The sequence below is a fragment of the Xiphias gladius genome, chromosome 12, assembly GCF_016859285.1.
Source record: "Xiphias gladius isolate SHS-SW01 ecotype Sanya breed wild chromosome 12, ASM1685928v1, whole genome shotgun sequence".
NCBI lineage: Eukaryota > Metazoa > Chordata > Actinopteri > Istiophoriformes > Xiphiidae > Xiphias > Xiphias gladius.
This window is the reverse complement of record NC_053411.1, coordinates 19,731,324-19,751,769: the sequence shown is the minus strand read 5'-3', so window position 1 is coordinate 19,751,769 and position 20,446 is coordinate 19,731,324. Positions and strand designations below refer to the sequence as shown.

At 39.7% G+C, this 20,446-nt stretch overlaps 1 protein-coding gene across 5 annotated transcripts in view; it reads right to left on the bottom strand.

Moving 5' to 3' along the window:
• eif4e2rs1 (eukaryotic translation initiation factor 4E family member 2 related sequence 1) overlaps positions 1–19,423 on the bottom strand; it is a 33,225-nt gene extending 13,802 nt beyond the window's left edge. For 2 of the 5 annotated variants that reach the window (XM_040141433.1, XM_040141435.1), the window contains exons 1-4: positions 19,270–19,423; positions 15,821–15,911; positions 12,332–12,466; positions 11,363–11,467 (exon numbers count right to left, since the gene is read on the bottom strand). In XM_040141433.1, coding sequence (XP_039997367.1) covers positions 11,363–11,467; positions 12,332–12,466; positions 15,821–15,911; positions 19,270–19,286 — 348 coding nt within the window. In that variant the 5' untranslated portion in view covers positions 19,287–19,423. Of the gene's footprint in view, positions 1–11,362; positions 11,468–12,331; positions 12,467–15,820; positions 15,912–17,745; positions 18,340–19,269 lie in introns of those variants that run through there. The other 3 variants (XR_005708550.1, XM_040141432.1, XM_040141434.1) reach the window with 3 other exon arrangements.
• Between the last annotated feature and the right edge of the window lie 1,023 nt (positions 19,424–20,446).

Sequence of the window (20,446 nt, the reverse complement as noted above, 5' to 3'; positions counted from 1 at the left end):
AGAGTAGGTGCAATTCAGAATCTTCCAAGACCCATCACAGAAAAACAGATGATGTCAGTTCTTGGCATGTGCTCTTATTGTAGACAATTCATTTCAAACTATGCCATTTTTGAAACTCCACTCTCCTCCCTCATTATGGCAAAGGTCTACATTCACAAGACAAGATCACATGGACTCTTGAAGCGGAACGATCTTTCACTGAACTAAAGCTTGCCTTACAGACTGCCCAAACTTTTTGTCTACCTGACCCTACCAGGCCTTTCACTGAACCAGTAGATGAAAAAACTTGATGTACGACTTCTGTTTTGTTACAGGATCACTGAAATAAACTACGCCCTGTAAGCTTATTTTTCTTCAAAACTGGATCCCGTGGCTGCAGGCCTCCGAAGATGTCTCAGAGCTGTGGCTGCTGCTGAAAAGGCAGTTATGGCCTCCAGAGACATAGTGGGCTACTCTGATGTAACTCTCCTGGTTCCACATGCTGTGTCCATGATTCTACTTGAACAAAAAACTTCTCACCTCCCCACAGCACGATGGCTAAGATACAACACCATGCTTTTAGAAATGCCTAATATTACCATCAAAAGATACAATGTTTTCAACCCTGCCACTCTATTTCCCCCACCAGACGATGGACAAGAACATAACTGTGTTGCTGTCCTCCAACAGGTTGGCTCCCCAAGACCGGATCTACAAGAAACACCATTAACTAACCCTGATCTGGTTGTTTTTGTAGATGGATCTGCTTCACGCGACCCACAAACTGGTCGCAACAGAGTTGGATTTGCTGTTGTCACTAATCATGAAACTCTTGTCTCAGGTCCACTCCCCTCTCACTTTACTGCACAAGCAGCAGAACTTACAGCAACTATCTACACTGACTCTATATATTCATTTGGTGTTGTGCATGAGTTTGGCACTCTATGGAAACACAGACAATTCTTAAAATATGACAGAAAATCCATACTCCATCATGACAAGATCGCAGCTCTTTAAGATGCCATTTTGCTTCCAAACTCAATTGCTGTTTGTAAATGCCTTGCTCACATTAACAATTCAGATTCAGTCTCTATAGGAAATGCAATAGCTGATGACGCTTCAAAGAGAGCAGCACTTCAACCCACTATCCTTGACCCTTTGTTTGTATCAACTCCATGCTCTATTCTCAACTCCCTTAAAGCAATACAATCCTTTGCCACACAACAAGAAAAGACGTTGTGGAGATGCTGCGGTGCCACACATAAAGAAGCAGTGTGGCAGGGACCCGATAACAAACCTTGCCTGCCTAAACATTGCTTTCCTCACTTTGCCAAATTGACACATGGTTTGGACCATGTATCAAAAGGGGGAATGTTGGACTCCATAGCTCAACACTGGTTCACCAAAGGTTTTTCAGTCCATGCGCAGAAGTTTTGTCAGTCGTGATTGGGATGTGCAACACAACGCAGGTAAAACCAAAAAAATCACACACGCCGCTCACCCACCACCAGACAGACCATTTGAGAATTTGATGATGAATTTCATAGAACTTTCACCAGCAGAAGGGAAAAAATACTGCTTTGTGATGGTTGATATGTGGTCAAAATTGCTTGAAGCATTTCCAGCAAAACACCAAAACAGCCAAGCGGTAGCAAAGGCTCTGTTAACGGAAATCATTCCCAGATGGGGAATACCAACTTAACTGAGTAGCGATAATGGCTCTCACTTTGTCAATTCAGCAATAACCCAAATCAGTACATTTCTTGCCATTGACCTCAGACAACATTGTGCATACCACCCTGCCAGTGGAGTTGCTGTCAAACGAGAAAATGACACTCTGAAATGGATGAAGACTTGGGGTCTTGGATGAAAGCTCTGCCTATCGTTCTAATGCACATGAGAATGAGAAAAAGGTCCAGAGTGAATATGAGTCTCTTTAAAAATCTTTCTGCCAGACCTCCATCCCTGGGAGTGGAGCCTGTAACCAACCCCCGGAGCTCAGATCACCATCTCTGATGTCAAATCCACTGATACAGGCACATATTGGTGTGGAATTGAATATCCAAGCTCTGATATGTACAGACAACTCAGAGTCATAGTCAATGGGCCCACCAGACCCATATGACGCTCCCCTTAACATGCTGCCAAATGTAAAGACTGTCTCACTGACCTCTGAGATAGGAAACTACCACCTCGATGACTTAAACATTGCTGATCACAAAGATGACACAGTGCAACAAGCCCTCGGACAATGTAATTACAACAGTGCATGTGCCCTAGCCCTTTTACACAAAAAAAGAGTTGAAGATTCCTGGTGACTGTTGTGTTTGTCATGCTTTAGCAGCTTGATGGCAAGCGAAATCCCTGATGGCAGATGTTATGTTACGGAGCCACATGAAAAAATCTTGGGGCAGAGAGGATCATGGAAAATGTACTGTCCCTTTGGGAATGATGATGTTACTACTTGCCGGCCAACAAATCAGGAATAATGTCTCAGTTGCTCCACATCCCAATATTACCTTTATTGATTCCCATCCAACCCCTAGTAACATGGCATTTGAAGATCCTCTACAGCATGCAGAGACTTGTGTCTGTTCAACATCATCATCAGGTCCTTACTTAGACCAGTCAAGTTGTCAAACTAGAATATTTGTGAATACTACAGCATCAACCAATTGTTCTAACAAACAGCCTAATAACACCCTGACAAGATTTGCCTGTCAATTTAAACAACTTTCATCCAACCAGGAATAATTTGGTCTTGCGGTAAAAAGGCCTATCATGATTTGCCACCTCAATTTAAATGGTCCGGTTGTTGCCACCCATCAACTGTTGCAACTGATACGAAAGTCTTCCATAAGAAGGCTCCTACCACCAACATTCAATCCAACACGCATTTTTGAATTCAGAGAGATATTATTTGCGTGCCCTCCAAATATGATGGTTATGTACTGGCTGACCCCTGGACTTCCCCTAACGCCAATGTTGGTTGGTCCCTATTTTTAGGAGTTCGAACAGCTGCAGCCCTGAACAAAATTAATGGACTAGCCTGGTCTGTTCATTCCTTCGCCTCTCGCCTCAATGAATACTGAAATGTTTGCGATTAGAACAGCAGTTATCCAGCATAGACTTGCTCTCAATATTATTTTAGATGAAAAAGGGGGTATTTGCAAAGTACTTAATGTCTCATGTTGTTTTTATGTCCCTGTTGAATACGAGAACATCACCGACATCAAACACACCCAAGATGCCATTCGACCCCTACCAGTAACAAATGACTCATGGCTTGCTTGGCTAAAGTCTTGGGGCCAAGGATGACTCTCATGGCTTTTATCAATGATTGCCCCGGTCGTAGTTATTTTCTTTTTGCTCAGCACCATAATTCTGTGTGTGTTGAAATGCTCGTCTAACGTGCTCACTAAAAAGATAATCCAATCCTCTACATATGTTCATGCAAAATTCGGCTTCATTTCACATTCCTGACGCCCATCATTACCCCAACTCAGACTCTGACTCCGATGATGACATTTTGTAAATAATTTTTTGTTTTGTTTTTATTCTTTTATTTTTCTTCTATTATTTTTTCTTCTCTTCAAAAACAACTGCCATGATGATAAATTTTAAAATCTGTGTGAGCTAATGTGTTGGATAATTAAGTTGATTTTTTTTTTCTTCCTTTTTCCTACTCCCTTTCTTTCTTTTGTTGCTGTTTTTTAGTGATTAATCAATAATCAAAAGGGGCGAATTGTAATTGAAATTTCAATTTCCTTGTGTTTCAACCAATTGAGACACCCCACCTCCCACTATCTCACCAAGATATCATGTCCTTTTGTGTTTTAAATTGTCATGTCTAGACCTCTTGATTTTACATCTACATAAAAAATCCTGCAGGATGCTTGGGTGTGGAACCCACCCTAGGGAGTCAGCACCAATACCTAAAGTAGACCAAAGGGTGTGAAAACACACCCTTGGGTAGGGGGCATTCCTCAGGTATAAATGCTTAGTTCTCCCCATGCTTGGGGTCTTGCTTCATTTTGACCGCTCGTGTGTTGACTGACCTTTTCTTTGCAAAGAAAATAAAAAACTTGTCGGCCGGCAGAAGTCTCTATTTCATTCTTAACCAGCAGCAGAGAAATTTCCTGTAAAGACTCATGCACATCTTCACTAAAACCTCCTGACACTAACTGCGAAGAAATTTCAGCATTATAAAGTGTAGTTTTTGAGTAAGGTTGTTTATTAAGTGGTACCTCTGTTATCACTAGCTCTGCTTAACAGTAACATTTATTTTTTTCTATCTCCACACACACACACACACACACACACACACACACACACACACACACACACACACACACACACACACACACACACACACACACACAAACAATTGTGTCAATAACAGTTTGCAATAGTGTGAGTATAAACGAGGCTCTAAAGGCAGACTGATGAGTGGATCAGTTTTCGTGTTCGATGTGATGACATTCAATGTCCCCGACAACCTCTGTAGTCTTGTTTAGCCACTTGTTAGCAACCTCCTTTTTTAAGACACACAAAAGCTTTACAAAAATCACGAGGGGAATATTTACTTACATAATTTATTTTGTAGAATAAAACGATGAAAATGTCTTGAGCTGGTGTTAACCACAGACCTTATTTCAGGCATCTAACCAAAAACCCATTCAAAAAAAAAAAAAAACCTCATCGACCTCGGGACAAGAGAACCAGACATGCAAAAATGCTAACTTATTTCCAGGTTTTAGGACTCATTCCTGCAGTACTTTGTGCATTTCAGTTGATATCAGCTGGTTTGTAGCCATTTTCAGCATTGCTTCACGAATTTCCATCAGCTCTCAGCTTCCAATTAATTTCAGCTTTCATCTTCCATGTCTCACTTCAGCTGTTTTTAAGCCAATTTCAACATTGCTACAGCAAATACTTCCAGCACTCAGCCTCCAAGTTTGAGCCATTTTCAGCCTTTGTCAGCAGGTTCCTTAAAATTTCAGTGTCCAAAAAAATGGTTGGTTCCAAAAATTGATGTTGAGTTGCTGTGTACATACGCAAAGACCATATCGGACTCCGTATTGTTCTCTGGGCCCCTGCCTGATCTGACCAGCGATGATATGTAGCCGCATGTCATCATTCAACCTCTGGCTGTCGAGGTGGTGTCCAGCAAATTAGGTGGGCTTTGTAGGTAACTGGCGGACTTTTTGGGGAAGACCTGGTCTGATCAAGAGAATTGGCATACATCCCACTTTTGATGGAGCAGCTCTCATATCTATCTGACTGTGTTTTATTAGTAGACCAAAATCATGACAACCCAGACCTAAGACTAGGAGGCAGAGTTGCAGTCTTACACACTTCTCTGTTTTTCCAGTACAGCAGTCATACCTCCCAAACTCCCATAGAGACTTTGTCTTCCCCCCGACCACATAAATTAATTAACTCAAAAATAAGCAGAAGAGGAGTTGTACACAGAAACCTAATAAAAATTAAGATCACCACTGCAGAAGTACAACAAAATAGGAGAATTAAATGTGGACTCTTAAACATTAGATCGCTCCCATCCAAAGCCGTGTTAGTAAATGATCTAATATCTGATCATCATATTGATTTAATTAGTCTCACTGAAACCTGGCTGCGTCACGATCGGTATGTTAGCCTAAATGAATCCACTCCCCCGAGTCATATCAATACTCACATTCCTTGAGACACCAGCCAAGGAGGTGGAGTTGGAGCCATTTTTTACCTCAAGCTGATAATCAACCCTAAACATAAACTCAATTATAACTAATTTGAAAGTTCTTTTTCTTACATATTCATCATGGAAAAATTTAAAGCCTATTTTACTGATAATGAACTGCATTATCTCAGTATTAGACTCAATTGGCTTCGCTCAGGGTGTAAAAAAACCATTCACTGTTTTAACCACACGCTGGACCTCGTTCTGACTTATGGGATCGAAATTAAACATTTAATAGTCTTTCCACAGAATATTCTTTTATCGGACCATTATTTAATAAATTTGAATTCCTGTTAATGGACTACACGCAATTGGGCAAAAAAAATGTCTTTTCTAGATGTCTATCTGATAGTGCTGCAGTTACAGTACAACAGAGGACTCTATGCTAACTCTAGTCCCTCCTAAATTGACCATCTTGTTGATGGTGCTGCAGGCTCATTTAGAATGACATTCGACTCTATTGCCCCTCTAAAAAAGAAGATAATAAAACAAAGGTGGTTAGCTCCATGGTTTAACACCCAAACCCACATATTAAAGCAAACTATGTGAAAACTTGAAAGGTTATGGTGTTCTACCAAACTGGAAGAATGGCACTTAGCCGGGCATGATAGTGTTAAAACATATAATAATGACCTCTGTAATGCCAGAGCAGCCTTTTACTCATCTCTAATAGAGGAAAATAAAAACAACCCTCAGTTTCTTTTCAGCACTGTAGCCAGGCTGACAGAGCCATAGCTCTATCGATCGACGTATTCCTATAACTCTCAGTAGTGACGACTTCATGAGCTTTTTTAAATTATAATATTCTAACTGCCCAGAGTCAAATTCACCACCTCCTGCCCTCAACCGGCGCCGATTTATCTTCAAACACAGGCACCTTAGAAACAGCTGCAAAAGGTGAGATATACTCATACAGTTTCTCTCCCATTGACCTTTGCCAACTAACTTCAACAATGTCTTCATTTAAACCATCAACTTGTCTCTTAGACCCCATCCCAACTATGCTGCTTAAGGAAGTTTTAACCTTAGTTTGCACCTCTTTACTAGATATAATCAATATGTCTTTATTAACACTTTATGTACCGCAGTCTTTTAAAACAGTTGTAATCAAACCTCTCCTTAAAAAGTCTACTCCTGATCCATAGGTTTTAGCCGACTTTAGACCAATATCTAACCTTCCTTTTCACTCTAAGATCCTTGACAAAGCTGTCGCCAATCAGTTGTGTAACTTTCTAGATAGTAAGAGTTGATTTGAGGATTTTCGGTCAGGATTTAAAGGTGCATCATAGCACGGAGACAGCACTGGTGAAAGTTACAAATGACCTTCCTACTGCAATAAACAAAGGGCTTGTCTCTGTACTTGTCTTGTTAGATACATTGACCATTGACCATTGACCATCATATCCTATTACAGAGACTGGAATATTTAAAGGGCATTAAAGAAACTCCTCTAAGCTGATTTAGGTCCTATTTATCAGATTGATTTCAGTTTGTGCACATTAATGATAAATCCTCCACATACTCAAAAGTTAGTCACGGAGTTCCACAAGGTTCTGTTCTTGGACCAGTTCTATTCACCTTATATGTGTTTCCTTTAGGCAATATTATTAGGAAAAAATCCATAAACTACCATTGTTATGCTGATGATACGCAATTATATTTGTCAATGAAGCCTGGTGAAACCAATCAGTTAGCTTAACTTCAAGCAGGTCTTAAGGACATACAGACCTGGATGACCAGCAACTTTCTGCTGTTAAACTCAGACAAAACTGAAGATATTATGCTTGGCCCGCAACACCTCCGAAACACATTATCTAATGATACAGTTACTCTAGATGGAATTGCCCTGGCCTCCAGCACCATTGTCAGGAATCTCGGCGTTATCTTTGATCAGGATATGTGCTTTAACTCCCACATAAAGCAAACTTCAACCTCTGCCATTTTCTCCTACGTAAAATTGTAAAAATCAGGCACATCCTGTCTCAAAAAGATGGAGAAAAACTAGTCAGTGCTTTCGTTACTTCTAGGCTGGATTATTGTAATTCCTTATTATCAGGATGTCCCAACAAATCTTTAAATACTCCATAACGCTGCAAAGTGAGTACTGACAGGAACTAGGAAAAGAGATCACATTTCTCCTGTGCTAGCTTCTCTGCATTGGCTCCCTGTAGAATCCAGAACAGAATTTAAAATCCTCCTTCTCACCTACAAAGCCCTTAATGGTCGGGAACCATCATATCTTAAAGAGCTCCTAGCTCCTAGCTCCTATTACCCAACTAGAACACTGTGCTCCCAGAACTCAGGCTTACTTGTGGTTCCTAGAGTCTCCAAAAGTAGAACGGGAGGCAGAGCCTTCAGTTATTAGGCTCCTCTACTGTGGAACCATCTTTCCATTTGGGTCCAGGAGGCAGACACCCTCTCCACATTTAAGAGTAAGCTTAACACTTTCCTTTTTGATAAAGCTAACTTTTAGGGCTACCACAGGCTTGGCTTGAACCACGCCCTAGTTATGTTGCTATAGGCCTAGACTGCCTGGTGACTTCCCATGATGCCCTGAAATCCTCTCTCCTCGTCTTCCTCTGCATCTGTTCGCATTCATATGGCATCAATGCTCGTTACTAACTTGATTTCTTCTCTCTCCCTTAGTTTTCTGCTTTCTTGTCTCTCTCCTCTCTCTTCCTGTCACTTTCTGAGGGTATTTCTGCCCCTGGTGCTTCAGAGTCTGGATCTGTGACTGCAAACCACCTACTGCCTCATGATCCTGCTCAACATCCGCTGCTTCAAATTTGCTTCAATATTTAGTTTTATTTTTCACCCTATTATTATAATTATTAGTTTTATTATTGGTCTCGTTATTGTTACACATCTTTATGTTATACGTCTACTGTGCTATGCCCCCCCTTCTCCTTCTCTCCCTCTCTCTCTCTCTCTCTCTCTCTCTCTCATATGCGGGAATGTTGGGTCTCTGTAAATATAACTATAAAGAGTCCCAGTCTAGACCTGCTCTACATAAAAAGTGCCCTGAGATAACCTCTGTTATGATTTGGCGCTATATAAATAAAATTGAATTGCAGTTTTGCTATATTTCTTCTGTTTTTTCAACTATATTCAGCCATTTATCAGCTTAGCTTCAGCAATTTCCTTCAGCTTTCAGCATTCACATTAAATTTTCCTCAGGAAATGCAGTTTTAAGTTATTTGTGGGATTGCTGTGCAAGCAAACACTATATGTTCTTCTCAAGTTCTAAGTTCTTTATTATTCTTATTTTTCCACAGTTTTTGGATTCATAATTCCTTCTACACCCTTCAACACAGAAACTCTGTTCAAACTTTGAAATGTTCAGCTCAATTAGGACATTATCGAATGTATTCAGTTTTTCATATATTTCGTGGTTTCCAAAATATTCACTGAAGAAATGAATGGACAGAATATTAAGAATTGCCAGTTTTTTTACAAATTTTCAAGCATTTTCCAACTCCTTCTACTTATTCATACTTTCAGATAGAAACACCATTCCAAAATCTAAATATTGAGAAACTTTTATACATTTTTGGTTGTATTCAACTCTTAAATACTATTCATACTTTTGAAAATATTTAGCTTTGTTTGAACCTTAGTTATAAAGATTGAATGAGAGAGACCTTCAAAACCACTTATCTTCAACCTCTTCGTACTCATTCATACATTCACCTCAAAACTTCCTTATTCAGCTCTTTTATGCCCTTCACACTTTTTACACATTCATAGTTCAAGTTTCATGAACTTTTCTGAGCTCTCTGAGCTTATTTCCAGATTTTTACATTGGTGTCTATCAGGCAGCACATTCAGAGGCTGGAGTGGGTGACATCAAAAACAGAGTGGGAGAAGGTATTAAACTCTTCATATAAAATTCTGTTTAACTCATCTTCACTGCCACACTTTTCACACGTAATTTTCTACCAGAATGCAGGAAAATGTTGTCCTCTTTCACACAATGTGACTGTCTAAGCAAAGAGACTTAACTGTTAACTGAGACCAGAAAATCAGGAGGAAAACCGAAAGAGGGGGATTCTTTAAATTGCTGTATCTCCCACATTTTTGAAACCACAAAGAAATAAATTATATCACTGCGTTCAGCAGAGTCTCCTCTCTCATGAAATATAAAACTGTAGGCGATAGGGATTATGAATTTGAGAGATAACACAGAGAGGTGTATCTCAGCCTAATCCCTGTTTAAACCAGCTACGACTAAGGAGTTACCATCACTGTTACCATTAACTGCAACTGAGCACAAACACCTGATTCTGATCAACTTATTACACTGTACACACACATAAGCACAGGCACACAGATAAACAGACACATATACAGAGATGCACAAAGACACACATTCACACAAACATGAACGCAACCTGCTACCGCCATAACAACCGCCCAGAGCACCATTCATCCATTTATCATTGCATTTCAGCTCCAGCTATACATGAAACAATGCAGTTTAGCTGCCATGGAAGTGATTAAGATAAACTTTCAAACCCAGTGTTGTTGAGCCTCTTTCTACACATCCTTACATTTTTGTAGAAACATCTTTCAAACTTCAAACAGTTTATGCAAAGTTAAGAATTTTATGTAGTTAAACTATTATAAGATTTTTGTCTTTTTTCAGACAATGTAAGTATGAAAGCACAACGACTTATAGAATTTGAACTACGAGCATCAAATTGGCAGGAGTACCATCCAGCTGCCCCATAGACTGCAATACAAATTCAGAACCACATTTGCAGAGACAAATAGTAATGACCCAGCTGGATGTCCCTTAACACCTTCTGTGACTCTATTATACAAATATATACCACCAACACAGATTAGTTTCTGGCAATTCTAGCATTTAAACTCAGCTTCAGCCTTTTTTTTAGCCACCAGCCACACAGTTTAGCATCAGCTTTTCCAGAAGCCAGCAATCCCACCGTAATTTCTTCAGAAATTGCATAGTGTAGTTATTATTGTTATATCTTCTGCTAACTTTTTTGGCACCTAACTAGTCCCGCACCGTTCGTTGTAGAAACTCCACTCAAACGTCAAAACGTGCGGCTCAATTGGGAGATGTGGGACATTACTTTTCTCAGCAATATATCTCATAATTTCCAAAATGTTCAACTCTCTGACGATAATTTTTCTCATAGAAATGAGTGGAAAGAAAATTCAGAGGCTACAGTGGGTGACGTCACAGACAGAGTGGGAGAAGGTGTTAAACTGTTCTGAAAAACTTCTGTTTAACTTATCATCACTGCCACAAATTTCACTCTTCAAATACCTTTTTTTTGGCCAGAATGTAGGATAATTAGTCTTCCACAGCGACTTACAGATTTTGAACTATGAGTCTAAAAGTGAAGGAGTACCATCCAATGGCCAAGTTGTACTGCAGAATCGAAGACAGTCTATTCTATCTGATTCTGTTCTACGTTAGTTTCCTATTGTACTCACTGCATTCAGAGAGAATCTGGTCTGGTCCTCTCATATAAAACCACCTCCAGTTATTAAACATTATTTTCAGAAAGATCATCATCTTCTTACATTGAGTCCAGTATGATATTACAGTAGTACAACAGTATTACCATAGTATCATTAAAGTTTTATCACAGCATTACTTTAACATGTTGTTACCTCCCACATGGGTTTGATTCCCTCCTTAAACAGGTGGAAGTCACTGTGTCCACTCAGATCGCCTGGTCGGACCAGGTGACTGTAAAATTTCCAGAACTGCTCCACCTAAACACACACACAAAAACAAACACAGTGTTGATTATCAGTTCTGCATTACTGATGTCTAAATAAAGAAAAACACATTACAACCTGAGATTCAAACTGTTGATGTAAAGTGAGAAATAATTGAGTGTGTGACTTCAGACTTCTATATATACACGATACTTCATATACTGCCTTCTATATTTATATATACTGCATATTTATACTGCTGTACATAAACTCCAGCAGGGGGCATTAAACGCTCTGTATCTGTGATTTATTGATGTACTGATCACCTGTTAATCAATCAGTAAACACTCCGTTGCGGTTCTCTGCCTTGTAATTTTTTCTTTAAAAATCATATTTTTCTGAACCTGAAAGCTGTGAAATTATGGTATTTTGCTTAAAATTGTTTAATTGATTATCTAAATGGTTACCAGTTAAATTTCTCACTAATAATCTGATTGATTATTGAACTATAGTTTCAGCATTGAATTAAGGTTTTAAAAAAAGACACATTTTATGTATGAATTAGATTCACAGTGAGTTTAAATGTGATGATCTGTCAAACACAGGAGATGTGATGTCACGTGTACGTGAACAAACACAGACACACCTGGACATCCAGCTGCTCTAAAACACAAGACTGAAGTAAAGTCTGGAGTCCTATTTCCAAACCCTCCAAAATAACTCAAGCTCTCAGGACATGTTGTTTAATTTGTTTTCTGGATATATCAAAACTTCAAAAGGTACTCAGTAGATTTCCAGGTTTTTCCAGGAAAGTTAAGTTACACATGGATTTGTATTTGTGTGTGTGTGTGTGCGTATGAGTGTCTGTGTGCGTATGAGTGTTTGTGTGTGTGTTACTGTGTGTTTCTGAGTGTGTACCGATGCCACGGTGCCAATCTGTCGGATGTTTTGTTCGTAACTCTGAGAGCTGGCAGGACGACTTGGAGTTCTTCTGCTGTACCAGAAGGTGTAATTATACTGCAGAGGGTGTTCGCCTACACCTGGACACACCGTCTGTAAAGAGAGACAGAGAGACTGACAGGTTATTGTTCACTTACACCTAGACACACCATCTGGACAGAGAGACAGGTAGAGAGACAGACAGGTTAATGTTCACCTACACCTGAACACACTAGGTCTGTCACGTTTATCAAAAATTCAAACGCTTGTTTGAGTGCTAAGAAAAAATAAATATTTGAACTGTAAAGAGCTGTTTGAAGTTCACAGATTCACTGATGAACCAAACAATATGACCACCTGACTAACATGCTATTGGTCGTCCACCGAGACATGGACACTACAAGACCTCTGAAGGCTCCTGTGGTATCTGGACCCAGACTTGTTGTTCTAGCACATCCCACAGATGCTGAATCAGGGAATACCTCTGCCATGAAGGAGTGTACCTGGTCTGCAGCAGGGTTTAGGTAGGTGGCAGGTGTCTAACTGAAGTCCACATGAATGCCTGAACCAGGATCTCCCAGCAAAACAGGTCCCAGAGCATCATACTCCATCCACCAGCTGGTCTTCCTCCCACACTGCATCCTGGTGTCATCACTTGTCCAAGTAAATGTTGCACACATAATGGCTGTCCAGGTTATGTACAAGAAAACAGGACACATTAGACCAGGAGACCTTCGCCCTTTGCTTCAGGGTCAAGTTCTAAAGCTTGCCTGCCCATTGTAGGAGCTCTGGACGGTAAGGTGGTCACTTTTTATTTGAACTTCAAACATTCATTCAAACGTAGGGGAAAAAGTTAATATTCGAACTCTACTGACACGTTTAAATTAAAAGATTTACAGTCTATAAGCGCAACAGACCATTTCAAGTAGTTTGCGATCCAGCAGAGGGCGCTCTAAAATTTCACTATCAGCTTGACCTATGACATGCCCTATTGACCTATGAAGCTAGGAATGTTATGTTGTTTGCCCTGACAATGGAGGACACTAGTGAGCAAAGCCGTCCTGAGCAGACAATCACGACACCAAAGCATCTGAGAAGCAGTGTGTGGAAGTATTTTGGATTCTACAGAGTAGTTGGCAAAGTAACAAAGATAAGGCATTAAAATCAGTTTGAAAGAAGACTCTGAGCAGTCTGAGACTACACAGCCCCATATACAGCAGGGTGTGATGTACCACCCGTAACATGTCTGTGAACATTCTCAGTCATCCAGGTCGTGATTATCTAAGAAGGGCTGAATCAAGGGAAACTGGACTTGGTGGTAGATACATGAAGACTTCTGAAGCAGCCTCTTTGATGAGAGGTAGAGAGGAAATATCTTCAAGTATCTAAAACCAAGTTCAGTTGCCCTCAATTCAACCTTATTGGGCTCCCATAACGTCAACGTTTCTGCCCCTTGTACCACAGCCACCCCTCTGTCGGTTCAGCAGAGAAGGGATCGCCTTTGTTGGTTTGTGGTCGGTCCCTCCTCAGACCACTGTCCCTCCTTGAACCATGTCTGTAGGTCCTCACGACCTCTGACTGGGAGCCCCCCACCAGCCTTGTTGTTCCGACCCAGTCGTCTGACCATTATGATCTGATCCTTGTTGAAGTGGCTCTGGTCTTTACACCTTCCCAGGTCTCCCAAATCAAACATGCTAACTACGAACCAACTGTTCAGTCACCATCTGATGTATCCAAGGCCTAGACATGTTTCACTGTTACGAGCTAATCAGTGTTATTCTCTTCAACTGTGAGTGCTCAGAATGTTTTGCCTGATCTGTGTATAATCTCCACAGTGTGTTTGAAGTAGTTTGCCTTGTAATCCAGCTGAGGTTGGTTTTAAAATTAACTATCATTTTATTGATCAGATAATCTGGACTCTGGAGCCTCTGATAAGCAGAGTGTGGAATATTCTGGGTTTTTCACTGTAGATGGTAAAAGGACCAACAAAGATGAGGCTGTTTGTGGACTCTAACTCTACAACCACAAATAATCTGAGGACTAACCTGCTGCTGCAGACCAGATGAGACAGTGGAGCACCTAAACTGCCTGGTCTGACTGAAGACTTTTCACAACACTCATCCTGAATATGAAGCTTGTAAACAGACCATCAGCCAGAAGAGACAGATTTATAAAGTATTTCCCATTAAACAACCTGGAGCAGAGTCTAAGTCAACTGAACAGTCCGGAGACGCTATGAACTCATTTTCACTCGTTTAATTTATTTTCTCTGTGGCAGCAAAACATGTTACACCAGTCTCCAGAAACTCTTGCAGGTTAAACTGGACTAACCATAAACTTTTAGTGCTGACTGACTCTGAAAGACTCACTATAAACAGACCGAATATACCTGCTAGCCTAGCAACATTAAGGCTACAAACAACCCATCATGCAACACTCTCTGTAGAGGGCCGTGTTACACTGTTACTCTCTACATTCAAAAACAATATCTGATGTTATGAATATATAAATGTCTCGTCTTCAAATATAAGAAGACCCCCACTTCTTAAAACCTAACCTCGGGAAATTTACAGTTAGGTCCAAGAGTTTTTGGACAGTGACAAATTTTTGTAATTTTGCCTCTGTACTCTACCACAGTGGATTTGAAACAAAGCCATCAAGATGTGATTGAAGTGTAGACTTTCAGCTTTAATTCAACAGGCTTAACAAAAATATCATATTAGCCGTTTATGAATTCCAGCCATTTTTATACATAGTCCCTCATTTTCAGAGGCTTAATAATAAATAATTGGACAATTGACTGACAGCCAGTTTCATGGCCAGGTGTCGCCTGTTCCCTTGTTATTTCATGACAAATTAATCAAATAAGAGGTCTAGAGTTGATTCCAAGTGTTGAATTTGCATTTGGTAGCTGTTCATGGGGCCTTTAAATATGCGGCCCAAAGAGGTGCCGATGTAAATGAAAGGGGTCATTAATAGGCTGAAAAAACAAAACAAACCTATCAAACAGATAGCAGAAACTTTAGGAGTGGCCAAATCAACAATTTGGTACATTCTTAAAAAGAAGGAAATTGCTGGTGAGCTCATCAACAGCAGAAGGCCTGGAAGACCACTGAACACAACTGAAGTAGATGATCACAGAATTCTTCCCTTGGTGAATAAAACCCCTTCACAACATCCAGCCAGGTCAAGAACCCTCTGGAGGAGGCAGGTGTATCATTTTCAAAGTCTACAATCAAGAGACACCTTCATGAATGTAAATACAGAGGATTCAGCACAAGTTGCACACCACTGGTAACACTCAAGAACAGAATGGCCCGATCAGACTTTGCCAGAAAACATCTTAAAAAAGCCTGCCCAGTTCTGGAGCAAGATTCTGTGGACAGATGAAACCAAGATTAACTCGTACCAGAATGATGGGAAGAAAAGAGTCTGGAAGTGCTATATAAATAAAACTGAAATTGAAACCTTGCGTCGGTTGTTGTTGTTGTTATTGTTGGTCCCGTCACTGTTGTCATGGTGACACTCTGACTCCTCCTGGTCCTCTTCGTCTCTTGGACTGAAACACAAACAGAAAGTGTCTCTGTGAACATCATATGTACCCTGTGTGTTGGTTGTAAGTATTTATTATTAATATTAAATAATTTATCATTTTGGTCTCAGGCTTAACTGTTGACATTTTAATGTACATCTGAACTCAAGTCAGCTGTATTAATTTCTGTATCTGTAATAAACTCAGATCAATACATATATTGATACTGAGACAATCTGATCATTACAATCACAGGTGGAATAAATAATGGTAATGACTGATGATGGAAACACTGACAGAGACACACACAAAAAGATATCACCTAAAATGTGCTGAACGTGGTTTGTACAGTTTGATCAGATAAACTGAGTGAGACGGTCCGAAGTTATCAAAGTGTTGATTAAACTGACAAATGATCCTTACATTAAAACACCACCGACTGCGATCATAACAACACGTCTGTGTGTAACAAATTGTTGATTAATCAATGAGTTAATCAAAACTAAATTCATTTGCAACTATTTTGATAATCGATCAATTGTTTAAGTAACTTTTCAAGGAAAAATACCAAATACTTCTATCATCCCAGTTTCTCAGATGTGAGTGTTTGCTGTTTTTCTTTGTCTTACATCACAGTAAACTGAATATTTATAGCTCTGGACCAGACAGTTAATGAAATCACTTGATGTTTGGATGAACCAATTATTAATCAATAGTATAAATAATCATGGCTTGCAGTCGTATTGGGCATGTTAGTGTGACTCTGTTTATATTCAAACACACTGATTTCAGGACTTCCTGTTATAATACATCAGTATCGATGGGGGCTACAGAAAAACTGAACTAGTCCTTTAAAAGTCGTGCGTCATAATCGCATGACATCATACAGCAGTGGACTACAGAATTGTTTAATTTCATTTATGCCAAATGATTAAATAATGAGATACTGTGTTAACCTGACCTTCTGTTTATACATCTAAATATTTCACTGTAGAAGTCATGAGGGTTTGGTGCTTTTACATCTTGACATAAATCAGATTAATTAGATGAATAAAAATAATAAATCAATAAATTAAATAATCTAAACTGTAGTGTTTCCTGTTGCAGACTTGTGACGGTTTCTTTGATCCTTTTTTTCAGGACATGAAAGGTTGATAATGTTGCTAAATAAAGTTTAATTTCTTATTCTCTTTACTGAAAGAAAAACAATAACCGATGATTTTGAGAAACTATTCATCGATTTATCCTTTTCTAAGTATAATTTGAATCATAAATGATGGTGAATGAGATATTTGGAATATTCTGAAGAATTATGATTAAACAGTGACAAAATGAAACACCAGAAAGACACATTGTCCACACCACAAGCTGAATTATACTTTAATCAAATACAATAAAATGTTAACAGATTATTATGACCTTAACTGTCTCAGTTAGATCAGTAAAGTGTCACTAACATGTCCACAAACTACGGCTTCCCCATAATAGTAGAACAAACTTTAGTCGATGAAAACAGTATTAGTCCAACAAAAATTGTAGGTCGCAGGAAAAAAAAAAACAGAATCCAAAACTCCGAACTCAGTCACGGCCTCTTTTACACAGCTGGTCCCTGACGTAATTAGATAGAAATGTCACTGAGAGTCTTGGGTTCACCTAAATGGGCATATCTAGTAATACAATAATGAACGGGACATAGAGACGTAGTAAGATGAACAGCAGCAACAACTTTATTTTTCCTAACACACACGATTCACAAGCGGGACTCCGACAACAACTCCTGCCTTACAGCAACTCTACCGAACCACCACCTGAAATAGCAAAACCCATGTACACAAAACAATCTGTTAAAGTAACTACATACGTATGTCGGGCGGGAAATCCAACGTTCGGGATCATTTCGAGAGGGTAAAGGACGACCCCAAAAAGGTGACATGCAAACTGTACAGGCAAACATCGCCTATCATTCGTTGACCTCAAACATGGCTTATCATTTGAAACATGTAAGTGGTTTAACGTTAGCCACTTAGCGTGGCCACTCGTGCCGGCATCCTCTTGGCGGGTTGTTCCGACAAATCCAGAATCACTACGGCTTTTGTCGGCGTCGTTAAAGGGCAGCTTGTCTCGCTCACTTCATGCGTGCGCTTGTAAAATTTATATTTTAAAGGCTCATTATTACGGTTTTGTATTTCTTTGTAACGTAGAACAGTGTTAACTAGGTTTGTAGTCAACCAATAAAAACCCTAGTCGACTGAAATTGTACGTACTCGACCAATCGATTGGTTGCGGGGAAAAAATAATCTCCATGTTATTTCTAGATTAACTGAATCGACAAAGTGCACTGAGTGCATTCTACCAAGTAGCCTTATTACCCTAAACGAATAATGAATAAACTTCAAAAGATAGTATCTGCAGCATATTAAATCCCTTTAACCTAATTATTCTATACTGAAATGATAACAGATTCAGAGCAGACTAGCCTTACACCTGCCCATGTTCGTGTGATTTCCGAAAGTAGAACTATTTCACCCAGTGATCCGAGAACAAGAGCCACTGGGGGATATTCACTCAAAGCCTCAAGCGTTAAACGGGAACTGTGACGGAGCCTCCTAACGCAGACGAAGCAGACGACCGTTTTAAGATGGTCTGCCATGTTGGTTGTTGAGCTCTGATGGGGAAACTGCTGTTGGCAAAGTTTACACTCGACGTCTCGATCATCTGCTTCGACAAAATGCGGACAAACTGACAACTTATATGACATCATGTCAATTAGTTTGAAGCCGACTCAGAGTAAACGTTCAGTAAATGTTAAATAAGTTAGATCTGCCAGTCTTCATTGGGTTGGGCGAGTTCCAAGTGGAGAGGGTGTTGTGAAAATAACCCCCCATTTTCACGGGTAATTTATCGCTTCCACTGACGGAGTACATAATGGCTTAATCGGAGGCTGTTGATGTAGCACTTTTCTGTTCATGCAAGTAAAACAGGGAAGAGCATATCGACAAACCAATTGACCAGTCGACTGGGACAAGGCTTATTATTAAAATGTCCATAAACTGTCAACAACATGTCACTTAACTGTCCACAACACGTTCACAATCTGTCAGATTTTTAAACAATTTTCATCAGAGAAACTTTTCCTTCCAGTCTGACTCAAACTGATTTTAATAAAAATACAAACATTTAAAGACTGGTTTTAGTAAAACAGCTGTAGTTTTTAAACAGGTCGCAGTAAAAGTACCTTTATAAATTTAAAACACTGCAGTATTGAAAGAAATCCGGTAATTGTGGAAATAAAGTTTAAATAAAACCGGATGCTAACTGTTAGCCTTTAGCTGTCACAGTGTTCCGGTAGTTTACCAGTTATTTACTGGTCAAATGTGAGTCTTACCGCTCCAGCTGGTTCATAACTCCTCTGTCACTCTCTCTTCTTTATTCTTACTTTTAATTACCTTTATTGTTTTTTTTCACTTTAGTTTCCTCCCTGTTTCTACTCATGCGGCTCTGAAACGTTAACACCCGCCGTCCCTGCGCATGTGCGGCAGTAGTGGAAGGGAGGCGAGAAAGGACAAGTTTAATAGGAGTTTTTTTTTTTTTTCGCGTTTTTGAGTTAAAGTTGCAGAAACGAAACAGTAAATAATGATTTAATTTTTTATTTATATGTAATTCAAATTTTCAATCCATCAATCAGCTATACCGCTTATCCTTGAGGATCGAGGGGGGACTGGAGCCAATCCCAGCTGACACTGGGCGAGGATTACACCTGGACAGGTCGACAGTCCATCACATTAATATAATTTATATTTCATTTTAAAGTTTTCAGAGAGGAAACTCAAGATGCATTAATAGAACTACATCAAGTACTGGTATTATATGAAGATTCATATTTGTGTTTTTTACAATTATTAACCTGTTTTTATCTGTTATTAATAACCAGTTATAATGACTGAATAGAAAACACACGCTGTATCCAGTCTGCATTAAACCCTGCTGTAACAGTAAGGTTTACTTGTAGTGATGTACCTGTGTTTCTAATACAAGTGTATCCACAGGTGTGCGTGCGTGTGTTTGTGGGCAGTAGGTTGAGCTGTTATCTTTTTATTGACACAGTCTGTGTTAAACCGAGAATGTACCTGAACTGTGATCAGACTTTACTGACATGGCGGCACGAACAAATCGTGTGGCGGCCTCTCCTAGCACTGACTGCAGTAGTGTCCACCTGTTTCAAAAGTGCTACCATAGTTACCGCGCCAAAAAATTCAAACCCCACTTGCATGAATGACTTCCACCCTGTAGCCCTCACTCCTAAAGTTATGAAGTGCTTTGAGCGACTCATCGTGCCATCAAGGCCAGCCTCTCTGCAAACCTAGATCCCCTACAGTTTGTATTTAAAACCAACCGATCCGCGAAGATGCAGTATCTACCACACTCCATCTTACTCTGTCACATCTGGAAGGAAAGGACACCTCCACCAAGATCCTCTTCATTGCCTTCAGCACAGCATTTACTGACATAAAACCACAACAGCTGGTGGAGAAGCTGAGGTTGCTGGACATGGACGCTGGTAC